Source organism: Scyliorhinus canicula, chromosome 15 (genome assembly GCF_902713615.1).
Source record: "Scyliorhinus canicula chromosome 15, sScyCan1.1, whole genome shotgun sequence".
Classification (NCBI taxonomy): domain Eukaryota; kingdom Metazoa; phylum Chordata; class Chondrichthyes; order Carcharhiniformes; family Scyliorhinidae; genus Scyliorhinus; species Scyliorhinus canicula.
The window spans coordinates 145,320,934-145,348,657 of record NC_052160.1 but is presented as its reverse complement, the minus strand read 5'-3'; the positions used below and the strand labels follow the sequence as shown (position 1 = coordinate 145,348,657).

The following is a 27,724-nucleotide window of genomic DNA, read 5'->3' as shown; positions in this document are numbered from 1 at the left end:
CAGTGAGATGCCCTGGGAGTGGCAGTGTGATGCCCTGGGAGTGGCAGAGCGATGCCCTGGGTGTGGCAGAGCGATGCCCTGGGAGTGGCAGAGCGATGCCCTGGGAGTGGCAGTGTGATGCCCTGGGAGGGGCAGTGCGATGCCCTGGGAGTGGCAGAGCGATGCCCTGGGAGTGGCAGTGAGATGCCCTGGGAGTGGCAGTGTGATGCCCTGGGAGTGGCAGTGAGATGCCCTGGGAGTGGCAGAGCGATGCCCTGGGAGTGGCAGTGTGATGCCCTGGGAGTGGCAGTGTGATGCCCTGGGAGCGGCAGTGTGATGCCCTGGGAGTTCCAGTGTGATGCCCTGGGAGTTCCAGTGTGATGCCCTGGGAGTGGCAGAGCGATGCCCTGGGGGTGGCAGTGCTATGCCCTGTGAGTGGCAGTGTGATGCCGTGGGAGTGGCAGTGCTATGCCCTGGGAGTGGCAGAGTGATGCCCTGGGAGTGGCAGTGTGATGCCCTGGGAGTGGCAGTGTGATGCCCTGGGAGTGGCAGTGTGATGCCGTGGGAGTGGCAGTGTGATGCCCTGGGAGTGGCAGTGTGATGCCGTGGGAGTGGCAGTGTGATGCCCTGGGAGTTACAGTGTGATGCCCTGGGAGTGGCAGTGTGATGCCCTGGGAGTGGCAGTGTGATGCCCTGGGAGTGGCAGTGTGATCCCCTGGGAGTGGCAGTGCGATGCCCTGGGAGTGGCAGTGTGATGCCCTGTGAGTGGCAGTGTGATGCCGTGGGAGTGGCAGTGCTATGCCCTGGGAGTGGCAGAGTGATGCCCTGGGAGTGGCAGTGTGATGCCCTGGGAGTGGCAGTGCGATGCCCTGGGAGTCGCAGTGTGATGCCGTGGGAGTGGCAGTGTGATGCCCTGGGAGTGGCAGTGTGATGCCGTGGGAGTGGCAGTGTGATGCCCTGGGAGTTACAGTGTGATGCCCTGGGAGTGGCAGTGTGATGCCCTGGGAGTGGCAGTGTGATGCCCTGGGAGTGGCAGTGTGATCCCCTGGGAGTGGCAGTGCGATGCCCTGGGAGTGGCAGTGCGATGCCCTGGGAGTGGCAGTGCGATGCCCTGGGAGTGGCAGAGCGATGCCCTGGGAGTGGCAGTGAGATGCCCTGGGAGTGGCAGTGTGATGCCCTGGGAGTGGCAGAGCGATGCCCTGGGAGTGGCAGTGCGATGCCCTGGGAGTGGCAGTGTGATGCCCTGGGAGGGGCAGTGCGATGCCCTGGGAGTGGCAGAGCGATGCCCTGGGAGTGGCAGTGAGATGCCCTGGGAGTGGCAGTGTGATGCCCTGGGAGTGGCAGTGAGATGCCCTGGGAGTGGCAGAGCGATGCCCTGGGAGTGGCAGTGTGATGCCCTGGGAGTGGCAGTGTGATGCCCTGGGAGTTCCAGTGTGATGCCCTGGGAGTGGCAGTGTGATGCCCTGGGAGTGGCAGTGTGATGCCCTGGGAGTGGCAGTGTGATGCCCTGGGAGCGGCAGTGTGATGCCCTGGGAGTTACAGTGCGATGCCCTGGGAGTGGCAGAGTGATGCCCTGGGAGTGGCAGTGTGATGCCCTGGGAGTGGCAGTGTGATTCCCTGGGAGTGGCAGAGTGATGCCCTGGGAGTGGCAGTGTGATGCCCTGGGAGTGGCAGAGTGATGCCCTGGGAGTGGCAGTGTGATGCCCTGGGAGTGGCAGTGTGATGCCCTGGGAGTGGCAGTGTGATGCCCTGGGAGTGGCAGTGTGATGCCCTGGGAGTGACACTTTCACCAGAAATTAATGGAACTTTGGGTTTAATGCTCTCACCTGCATCAGCTCACTGCAATCCATCAATTTAGTCTCCATCATCTCCTGGCTGAGCCATTGCGAAAGGTCCTCGGGACTTTCACAATTCTTGATCCACCTGGAACATATCAAAGTGATGTTTACAAAAACCAGCTCATAACACGAACCATCAGACAGATCACACTGTTATTTTAGCTAGCGACTGCACTGAGATCATAGTTGCTGGTTTAGCTCACTCAGCTAAATCGCTGGCTTTTAAAGCAGACCAAGCAGGCCAGCAGCAAGTTTGATTCCTGTACCAGCCTCCCTGGACAGGCGCCGGAATGTGGCGACTAGGGGCTTTTCACAGTAACTTCATTGAAGCCTACTCGTGACAATAAGCGATTTTCATTTCATTCATGTGGAGATGCCGGCGTTGGACTGGGGTGAGCACTGTAAGAAGTCTTACAACACCAGGTTAAAGTTTAAGGATTGTTTCAAACACGAGCTTTCGGAGCACTGCTCCTTCCTCAGGTGAATCCGAAAGCTCGTGTTTGAAACAAACCTGTTGGACTTTAACCTGGTGTTGTGAGACTTCTTATTGAGATCATAGCGAGTGAATGAAGATCATGGCTGGGAACAAGTCACAGCGAAGAATTAACCCCACCTTCCTTGATTGAAAACAAAATTTTAGAAATGTCACAGTCTGACCAGAACTATTCTTTCCCACACAGTCTGCCTCATGAACCTGTGCAGTAAGAGTACATTACAGGTGCCAAATTCAGAGTTTGTTTAATTCTGCGGCCAATGGTTACCTTGTAACTCTTCACAGCTTCTGACTTTAGGGCTGTTGATCGAATAATCTGGACTTGCCATTTTATATCAGTCATGATGCTCATTTGGAGGGCTGGAGCAGACAGGATGGGCCAAGCGGCTTCCTTCTACACCGTACAAACTCCACACGGACAGGGACCCGGGGCCGGGATCGAACCCGGGTCCTCAGCGCTGTGAGGCAGCAGTGCCTACCACTGTGCCACCGTGCCGCCAGGTTGGTGCAGACTCGATGGGCCGAATGACCTCCTTTTGCATTGTTGGGGTTCTATGTCTGCAGTGCTTCGATTCAGAGTCCTACCCCTATTTCTGTGCTTAGCCCTTCCCCCACGTCTTGTCTAGTGGTGACTGTAGTAGCCGTCCGTACAGGTCACAGTTACTGTCACCTAGTTCATCTGCAGTTAGTCAGCTGTCCAGTAGGGAGTGCTCCGGTAGTTGGGGGAACGTTGTTGTCATCTCGTGGAGGATGTTCCTTAATTGCAGTTCGTTCCCTTTTGGGAGCTAGAGCTTGTCCGTCAGTTCCCCCAGGGTCGCTATCCTGCCGTCTATGTATAGGTCCCCTACCGTCAGTGTCCCTTCATCCTGTCTCCACCTTTTGAAGAAGGCGTCTATGATTGCCAGGGTGAATTTATAGTTCTTGCACATGGGGGCCATGGTGGACATTGCAACCAGGACGAGGTGGTGCCTGAGTTGTTTCCACGTCCTCATCTTGGGCACCACCACTTGAGTACTTGGCTGGGGGATGGGAGTGGGGCCGAGACCAGAGGGATGTCCCCATACAGGAGCTCTCCTCCACTCTTACCCACTCCGCTCCCGCCTCCTTTACCTCTGCCCATTCTGGAAGTTAAAGTTTTCTGTTGCTATACTGAGCACTTGTAAATAAATCTATTTTGTGACTTGGTTATCGAAAAGGGGAGTTTATCACCATCCCACTGTTTCTGATTTATTGCTGGAAGCCATTCCTGAACAGACTTTGTTTTTACACTTTCTCCTTTAAGAGGTTATATTGGGCACAGAGGAGGAGGTGCTGCTGTTCACTGTTTGGGAGACCCTGGGCCACAGCTGCAGCTCGGGTTCCTGTCCCTTTAAAGGATGAAAGCCAGTTCTGTCTCTGCAGCGCCATTGGGAGCAGTGGCCACTGCTGAGATTACACCCAGCTGACAGACGCCTGGATGGACCCCATCCTTGGAGCCATGTTCAGTGGCGTTAGTAAAGAGTATGGGGGTGGGTTTGGTGAGGGCCACCATTGCTGCCAGGAGCCCCCTGTGGGATTAGGAGAGTCCCACCCCATGGCCACCAGGGTTTAATCGAAAGGCTCAGTTGTTGCTGGTAAAATACCTTGCCTGGGCTCTCTAATGGCATAATTGGTCTTTGGGCAAGAGGACTGTCCTACACTGTCCCTGCTGTTGGCAGAATGCCATGGCAGTGGGAAAGGAATGGGCATTCCACCCTCCATCCTGCCCTTGCCATCTTACAGGCCCCACACCCTCACCGTCCCACCGAACCCAGCCTACATCTGTTGAGTATAGAACGAATCAGCTGATCTACCCATTTTAATTCATCCGCCAATCAAATCCTTGCAATAAATTCCACTGCAAAACCTTTTTAACATAATCAGATTCCTTGTTTGCAAGATCTTTTTTTATGTCATAATTACACAAAGATTTTCATCACCAATTAGATGCCCTGAAAATTAAGATAATTTGTCCGAGTGATTGTTACAATATTCTGACAATACAACACTGCTAATACACTGAAATCTATTTAACGGTGTCAGTATAATTATCTATTAGCAGCTCCCTGAATTATCACAGAACATAATGATACATTTAATCTAATTGTGATTGGCATTGATTGCTTCACGTTCTGGGAGCAGAATTCAGTGGCAGAAGTGTACAAACTATTTAGGAATTGGAAAGAGATCTCAGTATTTGGCATGGTGGGTTTTTTGCTGACTTATACATTCAGAATGAATCAGAAAACGTCGGAATGCAGGTTCAGCAGGTAATTAGGAAGACCAGGGGAATATCGGTCTTTGCTGCAAAGAGGATGAAGCACAATGAGTCAAAAGCCTAGAACTCCCTCCCTAACAGCACAGTGGCTGTAACTACACCCACAGGGACATCAGCACTTTAAGAAGGCAGCTCACCGCCACCTTCTCAAGGGCAAATAGGAATGGGCAATAAATTCTAGCCTAGCCAGTGACACCCACACCCCAAGAATGAAAATCTACAGTGCCATTCAGCCCATCGAGTCTGCACTGACCTTCTGAAAGAGCACCCTATCTAGACCCACATTCCCTCCCTAACCCTAACCCTGTAACCCCAACTGAGTTTTTGGACGCTAAGGGGCAATTTAGCATGGCCAATCCACCTAACCTGCACATCTGTGGAAAGTGGGAGGAAACCGGAGCACCCGGAGGAAACCCACGCAGACACGAGGAGAAAGTGCAGACTCCGCACCAGGTCAGAATTGAGCCAGGCTCCTTGGCACAGTGCTAACCACTGTGCCACCCATATTGAATAAATGTGGGGAGGTCTCGCTACAACCATGTCCTTCTTAGGTAGTCATTCAGGGTCTTGCTTCAACTTCACTTTGATGGGTTCTCAGATGACTAATAAAGCCAATGCATAATCTGCACTTAAAAGAAAATTACTGCGGATGCTGGAATCTGCATTTTCTGCAGCTGCTGCCCCGTGTGGGGCAGATGGTGAGTGTCGGGTAGCTGGATTGTTTGGAAGTTTCCGCACAACCCATCAAAACCGCGAGTTGCCTCTTCACATTCCCGATGAAATCTCGGCCTTCCCAAAACAACCACTTTGGTCAGTCACCAGCCAGGATGCCTCATGATGTTTACAGGCCATCCCTAAAACAGTTTTGTCATCCTCCCAGGAATCTCCTGAGTTGAGAGTAGAGCAACAGTTTGAGGAGTCTGGTGTCAGGCACACGAACGACATGTTCCAGCCAGGGGAGTTGGTTTTGTGTTATCAGCTCCTGGATGCTGGGTTCGTTGGTTTGGGAGAGGGTACTGCTGTTGACCACCTTTCCTGATCTTGTGAAGACATCACTGGTGGTTCTTCCCCAGTGTTTTGAGGAACCATCTGCAGGGTGGCCAAGTCTCCAAAGCAAGTAGAAGATTGGGGAATCACTGCTGCTTCGTAAAACAGGACTTTAGTCCTGGCTTTGAGATGCTGGTCCTAAAATATTCTTTACCTCAGGCAGCTTATGGCTGGGTTGTCACATTGGAGGTGATGATCAATTTTGCCATCTGTATGTGTCCTCAAGGAGGCCCCAAGACATGAAAATTGTTTATGTTTCCCAGGATCTCAGCATTGATCTTAAAAGACTGCCCCTAGAGCCCCACATATGGATTGATCTGGTCTCCTGATTGAAGTCGCTGCATTCAAAGTAGTTCAGAGAAGGTTGTCTGGGCTGATTCCTGGGATTCAGGGATTGTTTTCTGAGGAAATGTTAAGCAGGTTGGGCCGATACTAATTGGAGTTTAGAGGGAGGAGATATAATCTTATTGAAACACAAAGAATTCTGAGGGGGCTTCACAGGGTAGATGCTGTGGGAATGATTCCCCAAGTGGGAGTACCCAAAATCAGGGGATTCCCATTTCAGATGAAGAGGAATTTCTTCTCTCAGGAATTCCCATCCCTGTGAGCTGTGGAGTGCGGGTCATTGAATATGTTCCAGATGGAGATGGGCAGATTTCTGATGGTTCTGTGGAATATACAGGAAAATGGATTTAAGGCAACAATCAGACCAGCCAGGATGTTATTGAACGGCAGGGCTACTCCTGCTCCGAGCTACTATTTCTTATGCTGATCCAACACAGATAGAATTTAGATGCAACATCATGTCAGTTCACATTGATATTATTATCTATGAAAGAATGTTAAAAAAAAATGCCTGGATCAACCTGAAGAAGCTCATATAATAATAATGGCTTATTGTCACAAATAGGCTTCAATGAAGTTACTGTGAAAAGCCCCTAGTCGCCACATTCTGGTGCCTGTTCGGGAGGCCGGTACGGGAACTGAACCGGCACTGTTGGCTTATGTTCTGCATTACAAGCCAGCTGTTTAGCCTACTGTGCTAAACTAGCCCCACAGTTTGTATAAACACTGTGGCTACAAGAGTAGGTCAGAAGGTGGGAATTGTGAGGTAAGCGACTCATCTCCTGACTGTCTGAAGTCTGTCCACCAGCTGCAAGGTACAAATCAGGAGTGCGATGGAATACTCTCCACTTGCCTGGATGAGTACAGCTCCAACAACACTCAAGAAACTCAACACCATCCAGGACAAAGCAGCCCCGCTTGAAGTGGGCACAGAATCGGATCGCTTCAAGTTCTTCTAATAGAGCTCCAATTATCCAGTCCCTTCACGACACCTCAGTAGGTATATTCCACTGATTCTTGGAGCTACTCGATTCAGCATGTCCAGAGAAATGAAGCAATCAGACAAGGAGAGCTGTTCTACCCTTTGGCTCCTGACTCAGAGCAGCGCTGACTAAAAGTACCGAGAAAGCAGCAAACCCAGATTGTGCTGACAGAAAGCGGGCATGAGGCTGAAAAAGGAAGACGTGGTTGAAACAGATTTGGTAGAATATTCAATCTGATAGGAATACTGTACGCAGAATACACTGAAAAGAAACAGGCCATTGGGCCCTAAACGTCCAGTATTCATCCACTGTCACACCTCCTCCCATCTTTACTCATCTAAACTGTTCATCGAGACCCTCGATTCCCCTCTTCCTCATGTACTTCCCAGTACCCCCTTAAATACATTGATGCACTGGTTAGCACTGCTGCCTCATGGCGCCGAGGACCCGGTCACTGTCCGTGCGGAGTTTGTACATTCTCCCCATGTCAGCCCCACAACCCAAAGATGTGCAGGGTAGGTGGATTGGCCACGCTAAATTGTCTCTTAATTGGAAAAAAAAGAATTGGGTACTCTAAATGTATTTTAAAATAATACATTTATACAATTCACTTCAACCATTCTCTGTGGAAGTGAGTTTGATAATCTCTTCGGATAAAGAGGTTTCTTCTGAATCTCTGATTAGGTTTCTTTGTGATTGTCCTACATTGACGGCCTGTTGTCCAGCGCTTCTCCACGAGAGGAAACATTCTCTATCCCCTCCGTCAAAATCTTTCATATAACTTTAAAGATCTCTACTCGTTCAGCCCCACAGACTTCTCTTTCAAAAGATAGGACTCGCTGCCTGATATGTGTACCCACACATTCTTTATATCATCCTTGTGAAACTTGTTTTTTTATAATCTGCTGCCCAGAACATACATGGATTATTTGCAGTCGAACCAATCCAAACCATCACCTCTCAACTCTTTATATCAGAACAATGGAAGGTTTTACATAAAGGAAACCAATTGCAGCCACTCACACTCCAAACTGAGTCCATAATGCCAGAGCCACTCGAAGGAGCACCTCTGACCCCTCAAACAACACAGCATCCCAAACCCGGAGGATGGTCTCTTTGGGAAAACAGGAAGTGAAGAGAGTCAGAAACCACTGCATGGTGATGACGCTGGTCAGTGGCAGCACGCACCTCTCTGTTTGGGAACAAAATTAATGGTTGAAATGTTTTTGACCAGAAAAGGTAACAATGATAACACAAAGTTAGAGGATTGTGTTTCTTCACATCCTGTTTTACACCTGTATCTCTGCCCAAATTCAGAAACCATACAACTTTTATTTTTCTTTATTCTTTCGAAGGAAGTGGATATTGCTGACTAAGCGATGACTCATCCCTAATTACCCTCGAACTGAGTGTTTCGCTGGGCCATTTCAGAGGGTAGTTAAGAGTCAACCACATTGCCATAGGTCTGAAGTCCCATAAAGGCCAGACGAGGTGAGAAAGACAGATTTCCTTTGCGAACAGGTGTTAGTGATGGGTTTTTACAACAATCGATGACAATCGCCTGGCACCATTACTGAGAATGACCATTTTTATTAATTAAATTCTATTAGCTGCTATAGAACATAGAACATTACAGCGCAGTACAGGCCCTTCTGCCCTCGATGTTGTGCCGTCCTGTGAAACCCCTCTAAAGTCCCTCTACACTATTCCCTTATCATCCATATGTCTGTCCAATGACCATTTGAATGCGTTTAGTGTTGGCGAGTCCACTACTGTTGCAGGCAGGGCATTCCACGCCCTTACTACTCTCTGAGTAAAGAACCTACCTCTGACATCTGTCCTATATCTATCTCCCCTCAATTTAAAGCTATGTCCCCTCGTGCTGGCCATCACCATCCGAGGAAAAAGGCTCTCAATGTCCACCCTATCTAATCCTCTGATCATCTTGTATGCCTCAATTAAGTCACCTCAACCTTCTTCTCTTTAACGAAAACAGCCTCAAGTCCCTCAGCCTTCCCTCATAAGATCTTCCCTCCATACCAGACAACATCCTGGTAAATCTCCTATGTACCCTTTCCAATGCTTCCATATCCTTCCTATAATGCGGCGACCAGAACTGTACGCAATACTCCAAATGCGGCCGCATCAGAGTTTTGCACAGCTGCAACATGACCTCATGGCTCCGAAACTCAATCCCTCTACCAATAAAAGCTAACACACCGTACGCCTTCTTAACAACCCTCTCAACCTGGGTGGCAATGGCTATGGTGGGATTTGAACCCATGTCTCCAGTGCATTAGCCTGGGCCTCGAGATTACTAGTCCATTGACATTACTACTTTCCACAGTCCCCTCCCCCAGTAATGTATTCTTCCAGCTCACTAACTGGCCTATAGCTTTAAACGGTGGTAAATCTATGCTGGTTGAGTGGAACCCCCACCAATTTAACTAAAACAAAATACTGCTATTATTTGATGCATTAATATTTTGTTTCTGTATGCCTATACACCTTTCTGCCCCGACCCGCCGGCAGGATTCTCTGTTATGCCGGCCGGTCAACAGAGTTTCCCATTGTGGGACAGCCCCACACCGTCGGGAACCCCCCCCCCCCCCCCCCCCCCCCCCCAGGCGGCAGCTAAACGGAGAATCACGGTGGCGGAGAATCCCCCCAGGCGGCGGCTAAACGGAGAATCACGGCGGCGGAGAATCCCCCCAGGCGGCGGCTAAACGGAGAATCACGGCGGCGGAGAATCCCCCCAGACGACGGCTAAACGGAGAATCACGGCGGCGGAGAATCCCCCCAGGCGGCGGCTAAACGGAGAATCACGGCGGCGGAGAATCCCACCCTGTTTTTTGGTGAACATTGGGTGAAGAATTTGATGTGGTCCATGTGGCAATCCTGTGTCACACTAGGACAGCAACCCCCACCCCAGTTCCCAGGTACAGAGCAGCACTGGCACAGCTCTGCCATCAGACCCAGCAAAAAACAGAAAAGCGGCTGAATCTTTTCTTTAAACAGGGTATGGAAGCCTCACCAGTAAGTGTAATGCTTCTGCACAGCAATAAATAAACTGGGCTACTACAGACACTTGGCATCTTTCCACGGTTCTACAATCAAAATTCAAATGGAACCTGAAAAATATGCAAATGATTAGCCAGGAACTCTCTGCCTCAATCAGGGTTTCTATAAACTGCAGATAAAACAAATCTCTGAGCCATTGCTCAGGAAATCAACCATTCAGCGAGGGCCATGCAGCAACTGTGCTGCCACAGATACTGAGCAGCGACTTGATGCTTGAGCAGAACAGAATGCTGAACAGCTGGAAGTTAACTCCCAAACCTGCATTAGCACACGCCCAGGCCTGGCGGTGGGAAGATAAAGTGAAGATTTGAAAAATATGCGGAAATAATCAAATTAAATTCTGCAGACGTCTACCCCAGGGAGGGTCAGCACCTTCAGAAAGTAGGGCTGGGGAAATTTATGAATATTGTACTTAGCAGATCTGAAGGTATTCAATATGCAGAAAGAAAAAGTAAAATATTGGTGGGTCTGAATGTGCATCATCTAAATGTGTTCACAAGATTCATCCTCACAGCTCTCCAGTGGCTTCTCAGGTATAAAAACAGGGGAAACTCGCTACAGCTGTACCCGACATTGGGAAGACTGCATCTGGAGTAGTGTGTACAATACTGACTTCCTTACTAAATGAGGGATAGACTTGCATTATAAGCAGTTCAATGAAGTTTCACTAGGATAACTCCTGGGTTGATGGGGTTGTTTATGAGGAACCATTGAGGTGGTTGGTTTGATCGTATGGTCTGGTACATGCAGAGTGAGTGTGACATTATGTACAGTACCGCCCACACTCTGATGTAAGAAGGCAAATGTCACAGAGCCAGCGTCAGTCTCGAGATCGGTTGAGGTACGTAAAGATCGACACCAAGATGTAGCGACTAAGATCACCGTGGTCGCAAATCCCGTTATGGTCGCTAAATCTCACCAGGGGGCCAATGCGGAATTTGCACTGGCAAGATCTCGGTTTGAGCAGTGCCAAGATGTTCAGGTGCTAGGTTGCCCATGCCAGGGGTCGGGCCCACGGATGCCCTGCCCTTAAGAGGTGGGGTGAGGGGGAGCAGTGGGGGGTCCCAGAGGCCACAGTGGGGAGTCCAAGGGGGGGTCAAGAGATCACTGACCCGAGATATTGAGATCTCTGCAGAACTCCAGAACTGCAGAGAATAAGGGGCAGGGTTTTTGAAACCTGTCATCAGGCTGAACTGGGGGTAATGGCCCTCACTATATGAGAAACAGTTACTCTTTGTGATTTCCCATGGGGCAGCCAATTAATGGCCAGGGGGCGGGCTCACCTTCAATTAAGGCCAATGGACGGGCTCTCAAAACTGGGGGGACAATCAGAGGCCTTCCAGCTTTGGAGGGTGTCAGGTAGGTGGAGCTGGAACATTGACCTGCTGCAAGGAGGCCACCTGGAGGCCAATTCGGGAACTCCAGCTGGACTCCTTTAATTGGTGCTAATAGTCTCTGAATGATGTGGGTGGGTGGCTACCCACCACGACACTGCCCCCCCCACCCTGCCACTGAAAGTCAAGGCCCAGGTGGTGAAGGATAAACCTGGACCCTGACTGGGCTTTGAGACTATGTCCTGCATCGTACAGGTAAGGAATCATTGCCAACAGTCCAGCACTATCAATAATGGGAAGAAGGTAGGTAATGGTAACGGCTCTGCACCAATAACCAGAGGCCCATGATGAAGCTGTGGAGTCATGGGTTCAAATCCCACCATGCAGCTGGTGGAATCTAAACTCAAATTAATAAAGGCAGACAGCATTATCAGAGACCCCTCCCACCCAGGCTTTGCCTTCTTCCAGACCCTTCCATCAGGCAGAAGATACAGAATTTTAAAGACCCGCACATCCAGACATGGGAACAGCTTCTTCTCCACAGCTACAAGACTCCTCAAAGACTCCCCCTCGGACTGATCTGTTCCCTGTAAGAACACTATTCACGACGCCCTATGCTGCTCTTGCTCATGTATTTGCTTTTTTTGGCCCCTAGTTCCGCTCTTTAACCAATCACTGTTTGTCAATGTATCATTTGTCAATGTTCCCTGTTGATTATTCTTTTGTCTACTATGTATGCACTGTGTACGTTCCCTTGGCTGCAGAAAAATACTTTTCACTGTACTTCAGTGTTATGGGCCAGGGTTTAGAGAACCCCAAAGTGTATCATGGAGTTCACCTGACCCACAATTTTTAATAGATTGTGGTATGGGGAGCACACGGCCCACTCTACAGGTGTGGTACAGCAGAAATGGAAAAGTATTTTTTAAAGCAAAACAATTTTTATTCTATGAACTCAAGTTAACCTTTTTAAAAAATAGTGAAACTCTTAGCAACCATTAATTCAAATACAATCCCCAAAGAATACAGCACTAAGTAATCCTTACTTTCATTTTAAAATCCATAAGACTTTTTTAAAAACCTTTTAACAGAAGCACATCAGGTTTAAATTCACTACTGAGAACAGTTATAACTCTGAATTCACCAAATGATCAAGACATAGGGCGGGATTCTTCGGAAACCGGCGGGGTGGGCAACTCCGGCAGGAAGGAGTGGCGTGAACCACTCCGGCGTCGGGCCGCCCCTAATCCTCCACACCTTCAGTGGCTGGGCCAGTGCCGGAGTGGTTTGTGCCGCGCCAGCCGGCGCGGATGGGGCTTGGCACCACGCCAACCGACGCCGAAGGGCCTACACCAGCTGGCGCGAGTTGGCGCATGCGCGGGAGTGCCAGTGTGTGCTGGTGTCATCCCAGCGCATGCGCGGGGGGGGGGTTCATCTCCTCATCGGCCATTGCAGACCATTACACCAGCCTATGCGGAGGGAAAGAGTGCCCCCACGGCACAGGCCCGCCTGCGGATCAGTGGGCCCCGACCGCGGTCCAGGCCACCGTAGGTGCACTCCCCCGAACCCTGGCGATTCTCTGACCCGGTTGGGGGGGGGGGGGGGGTGGGAGAATCCCGCCCATAGTCTTTACATGGCAGAGAGAACAACATTACACATTCTGTGGCTGACTGCAGCTCCAACACTGAAACAAAAGCAAAGAAACAGACACACCCAAGCTTTTCTCAAAGTGAAACTAAAAGCTGACAGGCAGCCCAGCTCCACCCACACTCTGACATCACTGCACTGATAAACACCCATTTCTTAAAGGTACACACACTACAGTTATTCTATTAAAAAACTCCCATTTCTTAAAGGTACTCTCAAATGACATCAGTACATGTGACAATAAATCAAATCAAATTAAATCTGTAATTGTAAAAATAGTTGCAGTAATGGTGAACGTGACAACTGTCGTCTGTGTTGCCTAATGTCCTTGATGGACGGAAATTTGCCTACACGTAACTGCGATGTGGTTGACTCTTAACCATCCTCTGAAATGGTCTTGCAAGCCACTCAGTTCAAGAGCAATTAAGGATGGGGAACAAATGCTGACCCAGCGGGTGATGTCCATATCGCACAACAGAGTAAACAAAAAGATGCTTAATGGAATTTAAATATCTCTTGCTGTGAACCATAATCAATGTTTACACAATAAAACAGTCTGTTAAACTGAAATTGCTGCAATTTCCAGTGGATCATTCTGATAGGTTTGATCTAACAAGGACATAGCTGTATTTTCTGTTCAGAACCTACCATCACTGCCTTTTGTAGCTGCTGTACAAAGGCGGTCCAGATGTTGTGAAAGTTCAGGAAGCTTGATTTTCAACAGGTCATGGAAGATTGCAACGTCAACAGTCAAAGCACTCAGATTGTTTGCAAAATAATTGTCTGGAAGAACTTTGTCGAGTAGATAGACCAGCACCTTTTAAATGAAATTCAAAAAAACCAAACAAGAGTTAATGATAAAAATGAAATCTTTCCAATACAGTATGTGAACACAATACAGAATGATGTTAGAAATTAGAGGCAGCTGTCAAACTTTGCACTCCAGTCAGAAAGTCAGGTGCCCCAGGAGTGAGCGTTGGAAATTTGCGTTGTCAACAAAGAACAAAGAACAAAGAAAAGTACAGCACGGGAACAGGCCCTTCGGCCCTCCAAGCCCGTGCCGACCATGCTGCCCGCCTAAACTAAAATATTCTACACTTTTGGGGTCCGTATCCCTCTATTCCCACCCTATTCATGTATTTGTCAAGATGCCCCTTAAATGTCACTATCGTCCCTGCTTCCACCACCTCCTCCGGCCGCGAGTTCCAGGCACTCACTACCCTCTGTGTAAAAAAAACCTTGCCCTCGCACCTTAAACCTATGCCCCCTAGTAATTGACCCCTCTACCCTGGGAAAAAGTCTCTGACTATCCACTCTGTCTATGCCACTCATAATTTTGTAGACCTCTATCTGGTCGCCCCTCAACCTCTGACGTTCCAGTGAGAACAAACCGAGTTTATTCAACCTCTCCTCATAGCTAATGCCTTCCATACCAGGCAACATCCCGGTAAATCTCTTCTGCACCCTCTCTAAAGCCTCCACATCCTTCTGGTAGTGTGGCGACCAGAATTGAACACTATACTCCACTATACACCGATATGAAGCCTGTTAAGCTCCTGCTATTTGTCACGGGCAACCTCCTCGTGTGTGAGGAATATGTTTTCCTGTCCACTTGTCTCCTGAAAGGGGGTCAGTCCCAGAGGCTTTAGCCAAGACCATTCTTTACTGTGCCAGCCTTGGCAATGTGTGTCGGCGGACTATTCAGCTATGGACAGCTTCACAGCTGTGCCCTCTTCAAAGCTCAAAGCCATGTCCTTTCCAGGAGCAGTCACTGAGCAATGATTAAAGTGGGAACCTCATCAGACATTCTGGGAGGAATTTCAACTTTAGACAAATAGTACATTTGTTTTGATTGGTTAGCTGGTTACCAATGGATTGGCCAGGAATAGTATTCTTTTTTTTAAATTTAGAGTACCCAATTCATATTGTCCAATTAAGGGGCAATTTAGCGAGGCCAATCCACCTTGCCTGCACATCTTTGGGTTACGGGGGTGAGACCCACGCAAACACGGGGAGAATGTGCAAACTCCACACGGACAGTGACACAGAGCTGGGATCGAACCTGGGACGTCGATGCTGTGAGGCAGCAGTGCTAACCACTGTGCCACCGTGCTGCAGGGACAGTATTCTGACCGGCGACCAACAGTGATTGGTTCCTACCAGGTGGGGATCTGTGTGTGTCTGTCTATCTGTCTCTGTCTCTGTCTGTCTCTCTCTCTCTCTGCATCTGTTTCTCCCTCTCTCTCTCAAGGTGTGTGAGAGTTGAGGACACGGCCACACGGTTTAGCTCACCAGGCTAAACCGCTGGCTTTTAAAGCAGACCAAGCAGGCCAGCAGCACGGTTCGATTCCCGTACCAGCCTCCCCGAACAGGCGCCGGAATGTGGCGACTAGGGGCTTTTCACAGTAACTTCATTGAAGCCTACTCGTGACAATAAGCAATTTTCTTTTTCATTTCAGAGCAGGTTGCGCATGGCGCAAAACTAACAGAAATGGGTTCATCAGCAAAAAGAATTTAATATGAATCTGGTTCCAAGCGAAAGATCCTCAAATTTGCTACTTCATCATATTACTGCAGAAAGGAACTTGGTGTTAATGGTAGAGTGGCCAATCCATCTACCCTGCACATTGTGGGGGTGAGACCCACGCAGAAACGGGGAGAATGTGCAAACTCCGCACGGACAGTGACCCGGAGCAGGGATCGAACCCGGGTTCTCGGTGACATGAGGCAGCAGTGCTAACCACTGCACCACCTTGCCGCCCTCCTTGGCGCCGTGAGGCAGCAGTGCTAACCACTGCCCCACCTTGCCGCCCTCCTTGGCGCCATGAGGCAGCAGTGCTAACCACTGCCCCACCGTGCCAGAGATCAGGATTTCTAAAGACTTCCAAAGGAGCTCAGTGGCAAAATGACAGTCAATGGCGTTGCCATCTCTGAATCTCCCACTATCAACATCCTGGGGGTTACCATTAACCAGATACTGAACTGGCCGAGCTATATTAATACTGTGGATACCACAGCAGGGCAGAGGCTAGGAATCCTGCGGCGAGTAACTCACCTCCTGATTCGCCAAAGCCTGTCCATCATCGACAAGGCACAAGTCAGGAGTGTGATGGAATACTCTCCACTTCCCTGGATGAGTGCAGCTCCAACAACACTCAAGAAGCTCAACACCATCCAGGACAAAGCAGCCCCGCTTGATTGTTACCCCTTCCACAAACATTCAATCCCTCCCCCACCGACGCACAGTGACAGCCGTGTGTACCATCTACAAGATGCACTGCAGTAACCCACCAAGGTTCCTTAGGCAGCACCTTCCAAACCCACGACTACTAACATCTAGAAGGACAAGAGCAGCAGATACCTGGGAACCCCATCACCTGGAGGTTCCCATCCAAGTCACTCACCACCCTGACTGGGAAATATATCGCCGTTCCTTCACTGTCGCTCCCTTCCTAACAGCATAGTGGGTGTACCTACACCTGAGGGACTGCAGCGGTTCAAGAAGGCAGCTCACCACCACCTTCTGAAGGGCAACTAGGGATGGGTAATAAATGCTGACCTAACCAGCGACGTCCACATCCCGTAAATGGATTTTCAAAAATATGTGTGCTGCCCTGCTTGACGTTGTTTATGGTTTTGTCATCAAATCGCGCGGTGCTATTAATGCAACATGTCATTTCATTCAAAACTGCCTGATATCCAATTCAATGGATGGAGAGGAAGATGATTTGTTACAGAGGGAGGATTCTGTAAGTGAAAGCACCGAATGTGATCCAGAGTGCGATCTTTCCGATGGTGAAGAGCTAAGGTGAGTCAGAACAAATTGGAATAACTCTTTGTAATACCAAGGACTGTTAATTTGATGGTTTTTGAAACATTTTGAATATGGTCAAAGTTATCTTTGTGGAATTAATTCATTTAATGAAATGTGTCCTGTTGATTCAAGTCGAGTTGTCAGAGTTACATTTCTTTCTTGGAAACATTAAATAATAATAATAACCGCTTATTGTCACAAGTTGGTTTCAATGAAGTTACTGTGATAAGCCCCTAGTCGCCACATTCCGGCACCTGTTTGGGAAGGCCGGTACAGGAATTGAACCCACGCTGCTGGCATTGTTCTGCATTACAAGCCAGCTGTTTAGCCCTCTGTGCTAAACCAGCCCCTAATATAGGTGACCGCCTACACCAACACTTGCGGTTCACAGTTTACACTCGGTGTATAAATTGACCCTCATTTTTGGAGGGATTTTTCAATGCTTAAAGGTCGACTTATATGCCATGATCGAACGTCCTGGTCTTGCAGTGAGTGCAGATTCACTAGAATGAAAATGGAACTAAAAGGATTAAATTATGATAATAGGTTGTGTGGACCAGGTTTCTTTAGTATGAAAGATGATGTTGTGAGGAAAGTTTGGCAAGGCTGCGTCTGTATCCACGGGAGTTTAGAAGAATGAGAGATAATGGTATTGAAACATTTGACATCCTGAGGGGGTTTGACAGAGTGGAGGCGTTGGTGGAGAGACCAGAACTAGGGGACGCTGTTTAAAAATAAGGGGCCTCCCAGAGGTGAGGAGAATTCTTTTCTCTCGAGTGACATGAATGTCTGGAACTTTCTTCCTCCGAGAGTTGCAAAGGCAGTGTCATTGAATAGTTTTGAGGCCAAGATAGATAGAGTCTTGACCAATAAGGGAATGAAAAGGTATCGGGGATAGGCTAAATGGGGGAGGGATCAAATGGCCTACTCCCATTCCTAATCTGTATGCTTGTACCAAAGCTTATTAAGGGTTAGACAATAAAGGCTCATAGATGGGTTAATATACAAATCAGCCTTGGGGGAATAGGCCGAAGGGGCTGAATGGCCTCTGCCTGCCCTTCTAACCCTGTGTCATACATCTCTCCCGATTTTCCTTTCTGTTAATGGGAATGAAAATCAGAATGATCTGACATCACCTGTTGCAAAATCACAGAGGTCAGATGCATGATGCTAGCCAAAGTAAAGGCATCACCTGTGCGGCTCAGCTCATACTCCAGGCCAATTAAACCAGAATCTGTCTATCCATATGGTTCAGTACTCACTGAGCACTGCCTTTTTCATTTGTGCTATATTTCAGGATGTGGGGGAACATAGACTGCTGCAGCAATGTGGTCAGCAGGGCTAAGCTGTGAAATCATACATCAGTGTAACACTCACTATGGGGCTGTGTAGCTCACTGGGCTAATCGCTGGCTTTGAAAGCAGACCAAGGCAAGCTAGCAGCACGGTTCGATTCCCGTACCAGCCTCCCCGAACAGGCGCCGGAATGTGGCGACTAGGGGCTTTTCACAGTAACTTCATTTGAAGCCTACTCGTGACAATAAGCGATTTTCATTTCATTTTTCAGATGCTTCATTCCTAACCCTATGGTGCCTCTGTCTGCGCCTTTATCCACTCGACTCCTGGAGTACACATTGACACAAGAATGTCTGAGAAGGAGTGGGTCACACTGCCCCTCACGCCTGCTCCACCATTCAATACGTAAGTGGCTAAACCTCTGGGTGAAATCCGCTTCCTTGCCTGATCCCCATATCCTTTGATTTCAATCTTGGATATCATCACCGACTGAACATCCACAGCCCAACGGGCAGAGAATTCCAAAGATTCGTAACACTCCAGGGGAAGAGGATGCTGTTGAAAATCTTGTTGTCTTCACTGGAGAAGACTATTCTATCAGTAAACCAGAAGTGGGGATTTGATGGTTAAAAAGAATCAGACTGAAGTTATCTGATTCAGAGAAGTAAATAATCACCCTGAGCCGTTGTTAGCGACATGAGAACTACATCAGCGGCGAGCAAGAGCAGGTCACATGTCTTCCACACTAATGATGTATCCAGAAAGAAGATGGGGGAAGGGAAATGGAAAAACAGAACACTGGCCAAAAAAAACATGTCATCTAATAAGAGAGCTGGAAGACAATTTGTTATTGTTATTAAAAAAACTTGAATAAAAATTATTTTTTAAAAAGAGAGCTGGAAGACCACAGGCGTGAAATTCTTCCTCAACTCTACAAAGAATTAAATACAAATCAATTCTGAAAAACATGTAACTGGTCTGTGAGGAAATGTTCTGCTCGAATCACGAGTCCTCTATACTGCGGATAAATTTGGCAATTTGCAAATCGCTGAACCATAGTCACACGCTACCTCAGCTGAAGCAAAAACACTTTGAGAGAGATATATAAATATATATACATTTCACACAATTAGACAGATGAAAGAAGTTAATTTCTCTGCTTCTGGTGGTGGATTTACTGAGGCCAGTTCCCATCATCCTATAATTCGATTTGTGGCTAAAAACAGGGTTTCGGTGAGGCCCAAACTGCAGGTAGAAAGATTAATTACCAATTCGTTTCTGGAATTTCAACCAGACAGAATCGTTGATAGAATTTGCCACTGATAGAATCACGGGGAAGGCCTCATTCATTCAAGCAAATTAGAATTAGTTTAGGTCGCCAAGACTCCAGCTCCATTTGCTTCTATCTCTTGTCCATTTTGCTACCAACAATTCATCAGCTTGCCTGCAAACCCTCCGAGGCATCTAGTTCCAATGTATTTATTAATGGCCTAGGGCAGCACGGTGGCGCAGTGGGTTAGCCCTGCTGCCTCATGGCGCCGAGGTCCCAGATTCTGGGTCACTGTCCGTGTGGAGTTTGCACATTCTCCCCGTGTTTCACCCTCACAACCCAAAGATGTGCAGGGTAGGTGGACTGAGCGCACTAAATTGCCCCTTAATTGGAAAAAAAAATTAATGGGATTATGAGAGGGTTCTGGACAGGGTAGACAGGAGGAAACTATTCCCACTGGAGGAAGGGTTGAAGAGCAGTGGACAGGGATTTAAGGTGACTGGCTAAAGTACCAAAGGAATGAAGAGAATATTTTCTGCAGTGAGTTGTTAGGATTTGCAATGATCTGTCTGAGAGCGTGGCAGAGGCAACTGTGGATTGCAAAAGGGAATTGGATAACTATCTGGAGAGAGGAACTTTGCAGGGTCACAGGGGAGTAAGTCTAGCTGAGTTACTAATGCAGACAACATGGAATGACCGACCAAATAGCTTCTTTCAGATCCCTGACTAATTGATGTTCACAGGTTTGGGAACGAATTTGCTTCTACTGGTGATTTATTTGTTCATTAGATTATTTCAAGGTAGCCGCACAAAAGTGGATTTTGGCGACGCACTGCTTTCTTTGTGGAGAACCTTCTGGAAATTCAACCGTGGTAAGGTCCCGGGAGAAGGGGTAGGAGGAGCAGCTGGAGCACGTAGCAAACAAAGTTCAGCCACAGGCGATCAGTAAGAAGTCTTACAACACCAGGTTAAAGTCCAACAGGTTTGTTTCAAACACGAGCTTTCGGAGCGCAGCTCCTTCCTCAGGTGAATGAAGAGGTATGTTCCAGAAACATTTATACTGTAAAGTCAGAGATGCTGGACAATGCTTGGAATGCGAGCATTTGCAGGTAATTAATTCCTTACAGATCCAGGGAGAGGGATCTGTAATGATTCTGTGTGAAGGAAGTGATTATCATCGAGTGATGCTGACTCCTGAACTAGCCATTCAGCCCACATCCTACAGGAAGCACTGAATTCGCTCTTCCTCTCAAACTCCCTTCTGTAAAGCTGTCAGTGAAGCTGTTAATCTGTCTCCAGTTCACACCTGCGGGCTGGAAAATGTGCTTACAGCAGCAAACACTTTGCATGGATAAAACGCAGCAGCAGGATAACATTAATGGTTGACACAAGTTGCAGATTATCCATCAGGCTTTGTCAGAAGCTCCTTCAGAAAACTCCAAAGCTTTCAGGATCGCAAAGGCTTCCATCCCATTCCTCGATAAATTCCTATGTGATTGTAAAAACTGTGGCTGCTTTCCGAGTTGGCAGCTGCCACAATGCAATGGTGGCCACGTCCCCCTCAATGTTTTCCCTTTGTTCAGCAAGTTAGAGGTTAGCTATGTGGGGACAGGGCACTTTCCAGCACACTTGGCTCATGGCTCCAAGTGATGGCCGAACTGTGTTACAGTCAGATCTAGTGTCTAACTAGTATCATCTAGGGGCTGGTTTAGCACAGTGCTAAATAGCTGGCTTTCAAAGCAGACCAAGGCAGGCCAGCAGCACGGTTCAATTCCCGTACCAGCCTCCCCGAACAGGCGCCGGAATGTGGCGACTAGGGGCTTTTCACAGTAACTTCATTTGAAGCCTACTTGTGACAATAAGCCATTTTCATTTCATTCATTTCATTCATCATCGAGCAGGCTACTGGTGTCCACAAGCAACAATTCTGCTTCACTGGCTCCCTGTAACCCAGCCACGAAGACTGTCCATTATAGTACCCCTGCTCTGTAACACAGACAGTACATGGAGAAGACATTCTCAAATAAAATGCAATGAAAATTCCATCTCAGCCTTGTCGTCATTGTTCTGTTGTGTAAAGCTCTGAAAAACAGATTAGCGTGAGGATTGCAGCCAGTAACAATTACTGAACTAACTTTATATACAATCCCCATCAGAGAGAGTTGCAGAAAAGGCAATGTAACAAAATTCTCAGATCTTGCAAAAAGTGACAAACATTCTCCGGCCGGGCAGCACGGTAGCACAGTGGTTAGCACTATTGCTTCATAGCGCCAGGGTCCCAGGTTCGATTCCCGGCTTGGATCACTATCTGTGTGGAGTCTGCATGTTCTCCCCGTGTCTGCGTGGGTTTCCTCCGGGTGCTCCGGTTTCCTCCCACAAGTCCCGAAAGACGTGCTGTTAGGTGAATTGGACATTCTGAATTCTCCCTCTGTGACCCGAACAGGCGCCGGAATGTGGCGACTAGGGGATTTTCACAGTAACATCATTGAGTGTTAATGTGAGCCTACTTGTGACACTAATAAAGATTATTATTTAAAAAAAAAGAAATTTGATGGGAGGATCTTTCAGTAAACTAGCAGAGGAACTAAGTTTTTTTTATGCTGAGAAATAGGCTTAAAAATTAGATTTTAGAGTCAAGGCTGTTTTGTACACATGGGTGGAACGACCTATTATTATTGGGTAACTGGGAGACGTGTGATTGAGCGTCTTTCAGTGCCTATGTGGAGTGGCCAGAGATGTTTTTCACTGTTAGTAAAACCCTCAATGATGCTGACAATCGGCTGTTAATCAGTCTGTGTGAGAAAGAAAAAGGCCAATCTTTTTGATGGACGCATTCCAGAAATGATTGAAACGCTCAAGAATCTGCTCCCCTCCCACCCATCCCCCAAAGTCATTGGAGATTGCAGAAAGCTATCAGCTTGGAACAAGCAGTCAGCTGCCCAGTCAGGGTATTGGTGGCTTTGGGCATGTTTGGTTGGGTTTCTCTCACCGGCCACAGCGCCAGGAACCAGCCCGCTGGTCAATGGCTCTTTGCCTTTCGTTTGGCCTCGGGGAGCTTCTCTTTGCCGAGGCCACACTTGGCTCAACTTTCTCATGAACGCATATTTAAATGAGACTAATGCTTCATTTAAATATGCAGATTTGGATCATGTCCAGTGAGGGCGAGGTCTACATCGCGACGTCTCGTGAGACTCGGTTAAATTGCGAGAGGCGTTTCAAACATCGCAAATCTCGCCAGAGGCGTCTCGAAATATTCAACGGGGTCATCCCGACACCAGGTCGGGAGCGGTGAGGCTGTAAATTGCCTCCTTTATCGTGGCTGGAAGCAATGGCAGTCACTGCATACGGCTTTGAATATTTGATTCTCTGAGGCAATGCTTTCAAAATCAACCTGCCAACCAATCTGTGCCTCTCTTTTCCGCCTCTTTCCATTGTTGGGATGTAATTTGCAATCTTGTGTTGGTCCTGACGAACTCAGAAAATCTCTCTTTTCAGAAACTTTCCAATTCGGGATGGTTTTTTATCATGAGAATTAATACCGGACAAAACAATTCTACGCATCCAAATTAAAAATTTGTTTTAAAGATGATTTTACTGACTAAATTAGAGTTAAAAAAGAAGTAAAAAACGTGATGATAATTCAGAGTTGGGTCTATTGTTGATTTTTGTTCTATTGACACATAAATTGAATACATGTATTTTAATTATTCAGATATATGTAAATTACACCTACTTCCAGAGACATCAGGCAATTTGCCAATATTCTGTTTACACGTGGTGAATTTTCATCTTGTGGCTCACAATAGTTTCTCTTTTAGGTATTTTCTATTCAAAGGGCTGTTTAGAGGATAATAGTTGCCGATTGCTGGCCTGTGAGATTGAGGGCAACCAGAACGTGGGAACACCGCTATTTGCAAATTCCTCTCAAGGCACAAACCATTGTGACTTAAAACTATATCGCCGTTCCTTTATCGTCACTGGGTCAAAATCCTGGACCTCCCGTCCTAACAGCACTGTGGGTGTACCTACACCACGTGCAACCACAACGGTTCATGAAGGCAGCACAGCACCACCTTCTCAAGGGCACCTCGGGATGGGCAATGAGTGCCAGTCTTGCCACTGACGCCCACGTCTCTTTTTCTTTTCCGGTCCATCGCTCCCATTTGTAACAGAGGAAAATTAAAATGATGATATACTTTAACTATCCCTCGATTCCACACTGTAATTTACTATTTGCAGCTGAATAACAACAGGCTGAATTTCTCTTTGCTCCTCTTTTATTTTATTGTGTGAAGTTGTAGGACACAAACATCCAACATCACTCTGCACAACCACACGGTCATCATACTGCTCCACTTACACATTCATTTACTGCATGGGGAACATGCTGAAAAGTCAGTTGGCTTCAGTCACACCCTGCAACACAATGGACTCTCCCAGTGTGACATATGAAAGGAAAAATCCAGAAATATCAGGTGCTGATACATCCAGTGTTTGCCTGAAGCACAGAGTGGATTCATGTCTCCACGACAATGCAAAGCTGTAAACTGCTCCCGTGAGGCCAGTGCGACAGACAATCTCATTACATAGTAATAACCAGGAACACAGCAGTAATACAAAATACCCTCCAGCACATTATGTTCACCATGAATCATTTATAAACATGGCCACACTGCAGAAAATGGGCACTGTCTCCCTCCGACTTGTTTTGAACCAAAGCTTTCTGCCCCCTTTCAAAACATTAAATTATTCAAATAGAATGGTTTTGATTTAGTAAGAGCGCCAATACGAGGTAGCTGCATTTTACAGATACAGGCATGAAGAATCACTGTGCTGACTAAACAAGCTCACATCTGACAGGGTTAAAAACAGGAAGGTTGTAAATGCTTGGTTAACATTAGGGTTATGGTTGAAATAGAAAAGGTCTTTCGCTCAGTTTAAACTGGCCAATTGTGGAAACAAATCACACTTAAAAAATAAAGGCATTGTCTCTTTAAGAAGCCAATGGGCCTGCGCACATTTTCACCATTTGCTGTTTCATTTTACATTTCCTACTTAAGGAGTTTCTTAAATCCTCCTTGGAACCCAGCTTAAATTGAAAATCCAGTACACCTGGGAATGAAATGCCAAAGGAGACTCAAGCAACAAATGGCAGCCCGGCAGCACAGTGGTTAGCACAGTTACTTCACAGCGCCAGGGTCCCAGGTTCGATTCCCCGCTGGGTCACTGTCTGTGCGGAATCTGCACATCCTCCCCGTGTCTGCGTGGGTTTCCTCCGGGTGCTCCGGTTTCCTCCCACAGTCCAAAGATGTGCAGGTTAGGTAGATTGGCCGTGATAAATTGTCCTTAGTGTCCAACAAAAAGGTTAGGTGGGTTTACTGGGTAAAGGGGATAGGATAGAGGTGTGTGCCTGGGTAGGGCGCTCTTTCCAAGGGCCGGTGCAGGCTCGATGGGCCGAATGGCCTCCTTCTGCACTGTAAATTTTATGATTCTGTGAAATCTATTTCAGAAAGAGATTTTAATCCTGTAGTAGCAGAAACATTCGAATAGTTATGATGTGCAATTCTTTGCAAGATGTAGCATCATTATACAAGAATTCAGGAATGGGAGTGTTCAACAAAGTCTTTGGCGCGAGGCAAACCCAGTCCAAACATCAGAAAAGCTAAAGCACCACAGTGAAGAGAAGAAACCGAGATTGAGAATCTCCACTATAGATAGTACACTCGGCCTCAGTATAAGAGAATCGGATTACAGAACTGCAAATCCACAAAGGAAAATGAAGAACGCAACAGGAGCTCCAAAAGGAAAATAAGTTTTAAAAAATTTGTCAAGAAGCTCCCAGAACAAAAGAGGGGGATGTCAAGGAGCGGTCGCAGGTGGTGGGAGGGGGGATTGGGAGGAGGGGGTATCAAGAACGATTGTATGTACATCAGAACTACACAAACTGTAAATACTCTTTTTAATATTAATTTAGATTACCCAATTCATTTTTTCCAATTAAGGGGCAATTTAGTGTGTCCAATCCACCTAACCTGCACATCTTTGGGTTGTGAGGGCAAAACCCACGCAGACACGGGGAGAATGTGCAAACTCCACACGGACAGTGACCCAGAGCCGGGATTGAACCTGGGACCTCAGCGCCATGAGGCAGCAGGGCTAACCCCCTGCACCACCATACTGCACAAACTGTAAATACTGGACGCAAAGTTTTATCATGTATAATTGAAAATGCCAATAAAAATATTCAAAAAAGAATATCAAGGCTAACAGTATCAGTTTTTCCAAATATACTCAGAGCAAGTGGGAAAGAGTAAAGTTGGGCCCATTAGAAACAGATGTTGGTCAGACTAAACTGAGAAATAATAAGTGACAGACCTATCAGGATTTAAGATAGATAAATCTCCAGGACTGTGTTGTTTCCATGCACACGAGGTGAAGAAATCGTAGACACATTAGTCATAGTTTTCCAAAGCTCTCTAGATTCATAAATCATGTCATTGGATTAAAAAGCTACAAATGTTTTATGCACGGAAGGATGTTGGTTTAACACCACCTTGTTGGCAGGTTACTGGAGTCAGTCATCAGGTACAGATGACTGAGTGTTTGAACAAATATGAGTTCTGTAGCGAGCGTCAGCTTGGATTTGTGAGTTGCGTTTGGCGAACGAAATTGAATTTTTTTGAAGAGGTCACCAGTATAATTGACTGTCCCGTTCCCATGGGTGTCGTCTATATACTCTCATAAAACATTTGCTGAGATTCCACATGAGATTATGATGAGAAAGCAAAATCCACAGATTGTCGAATGTGCCAAGTAAAGTTCAGCGAGGATCTGGACTGGAGTTTGATATTTTCCACATTTATATCAATCACTTGAATAAAGCAGTAGTGTTCAGTTGTGCACAATGGGCCATGGGATTAAATGAATGGACAAAACAATGGTTGTGAGAATTGTTTTAGACCGACAGTTGCCAAAGGAAATGCAGCTCCAACAATATTCCAAATGCTCAAAAGCTCAACACCATCGTGGACAATGTCCGGTCGTCATTGCAATCACCACCTTCAACACTGAGTCCCACCAGCACAGGTGCATAGTGGCAGGCACAGGTGCACAGTGGCAGGCACAGGTGCACAGTGGCAGGCACAGGTGCACAGTGGCAGGCACAGGTGCACAGTGGCAGGCACAGGTGCACAGTGGCAGGCACAGGTGCACAGTGGCAGGCATGTGTACCATCTACAAAATGCACTGCAGGACATTGCAAGGCTCCTTCGACAGCATCTGTATTTATCCTGTTCCATTTTGAAAGTTATTACTGAAAGTACTTTCAGGCAACGTATTCCAGTTCAGCACAACTCGCTGCACAAAATAAAGTTCTGAAATCCCATCCGGTTCATTTTCCAGTTACCTTAAATCTGTGTCCTCTGGTCATCAAATCTCTTCACTCTGGAAATAGTTTCTGCTTAATTACGCCATCAAAACTTTCCTGATTTTTGAACACCGCTATATAGCCCGTCCAAACCTTCTCTGCTCGGAGGAGCACAACCGCCATTTTGCTCGTCTTTCCACCTCATTCCTTGGCCCATTCTAGTCAACTTCTGCTGTATCCTCTTGCCGCTGTGCGATAACCAGAATTGGCCAGAATACTGCAGCTGCAGCCTAACTGCTGTTTTTATAAAAGTTTAGCATAACTTCCTTACTTTTGTATCCTATTAATGAAGCCAAAGATCTCATGCATGTTTTTTAACAGCCTTCTCAACTTGCCCTGCCACATTGAAAGATTGGGTTAATTACAGACCCAGGTCTCTCAGTTCTTACGTCCCCTTCAAAATTATACCTTATGGTGGAAGCACCAATGGACCTGGGGGAAATAATGGAGAGTATCAGTTCCATGCAGGCGGGGAAGGCACTGCGACCTGACGGGTTCCCGGCGGACTTCTACAGAAAGATTCGTACCAGTCCTGGTCCCACACCTAAGGGGCATGTTCGCGGACTCACTGGCAAGGGGCACCCTGCCCCCCACGCTAGCACAGGCCACAATGTCAATGATACCCAAAAAAGATAAAGACCTGACGGAATATGGATCATACAGACCCATTTCACTGCTGAACGTGGATGTGAAAATACTCGCAAAGGTCCTGGCCAAAAGGCTGGAGGGCTGCGTACCAGAGGTGGTCGCAGAGGACCAAACGGGTTTTGTCAAGGGTCGGCAGCTCACAGCGAACATCAGGCTGCTGCTGAACGTAATAATGACCCCCCCCCCCCCCCCCCCCCCCGCGGGGAGAGAACACCAGAGGTGATCATC

General features: G+C 47.4%; 1 protein-coding gene across 3 annotated transcripts in view; it reads right to left on the bottom strand.

The window, feature by feature from the left end:
• LOC119978242 (TBC1 domain family member 30-like) overlaps positions 1 to 27,724 on the bottom strand; it is a 130,491-nt gene that overhangs the window by 24,288 nt on the left and 78,479 nt on the right. For all 3 annotated transcript variants that reach the window (XM_038819717.1, XM_038819716.1, XM_038819715.1), the window contains exons 6-8: positions 13,692 to 13,860; positions 8,005 to 8,173; positions 1,806 to 1,902 (exon numbers count right to left, since the gene is read on the bottom strand). In XM_038819717.1, the coding sequence (XP_038675645.1) occupies positions 1,806 to 1,902; positions 8,005 to 8,173; positions 13,692 to 13,860 (435 nt within the window). The remainder of the gene's footprint in view (positions 1 to 1,805; positions 1,903 to 8,004; positions 8,174 to 13,691; positions 13,861 to 27,724) is intronic.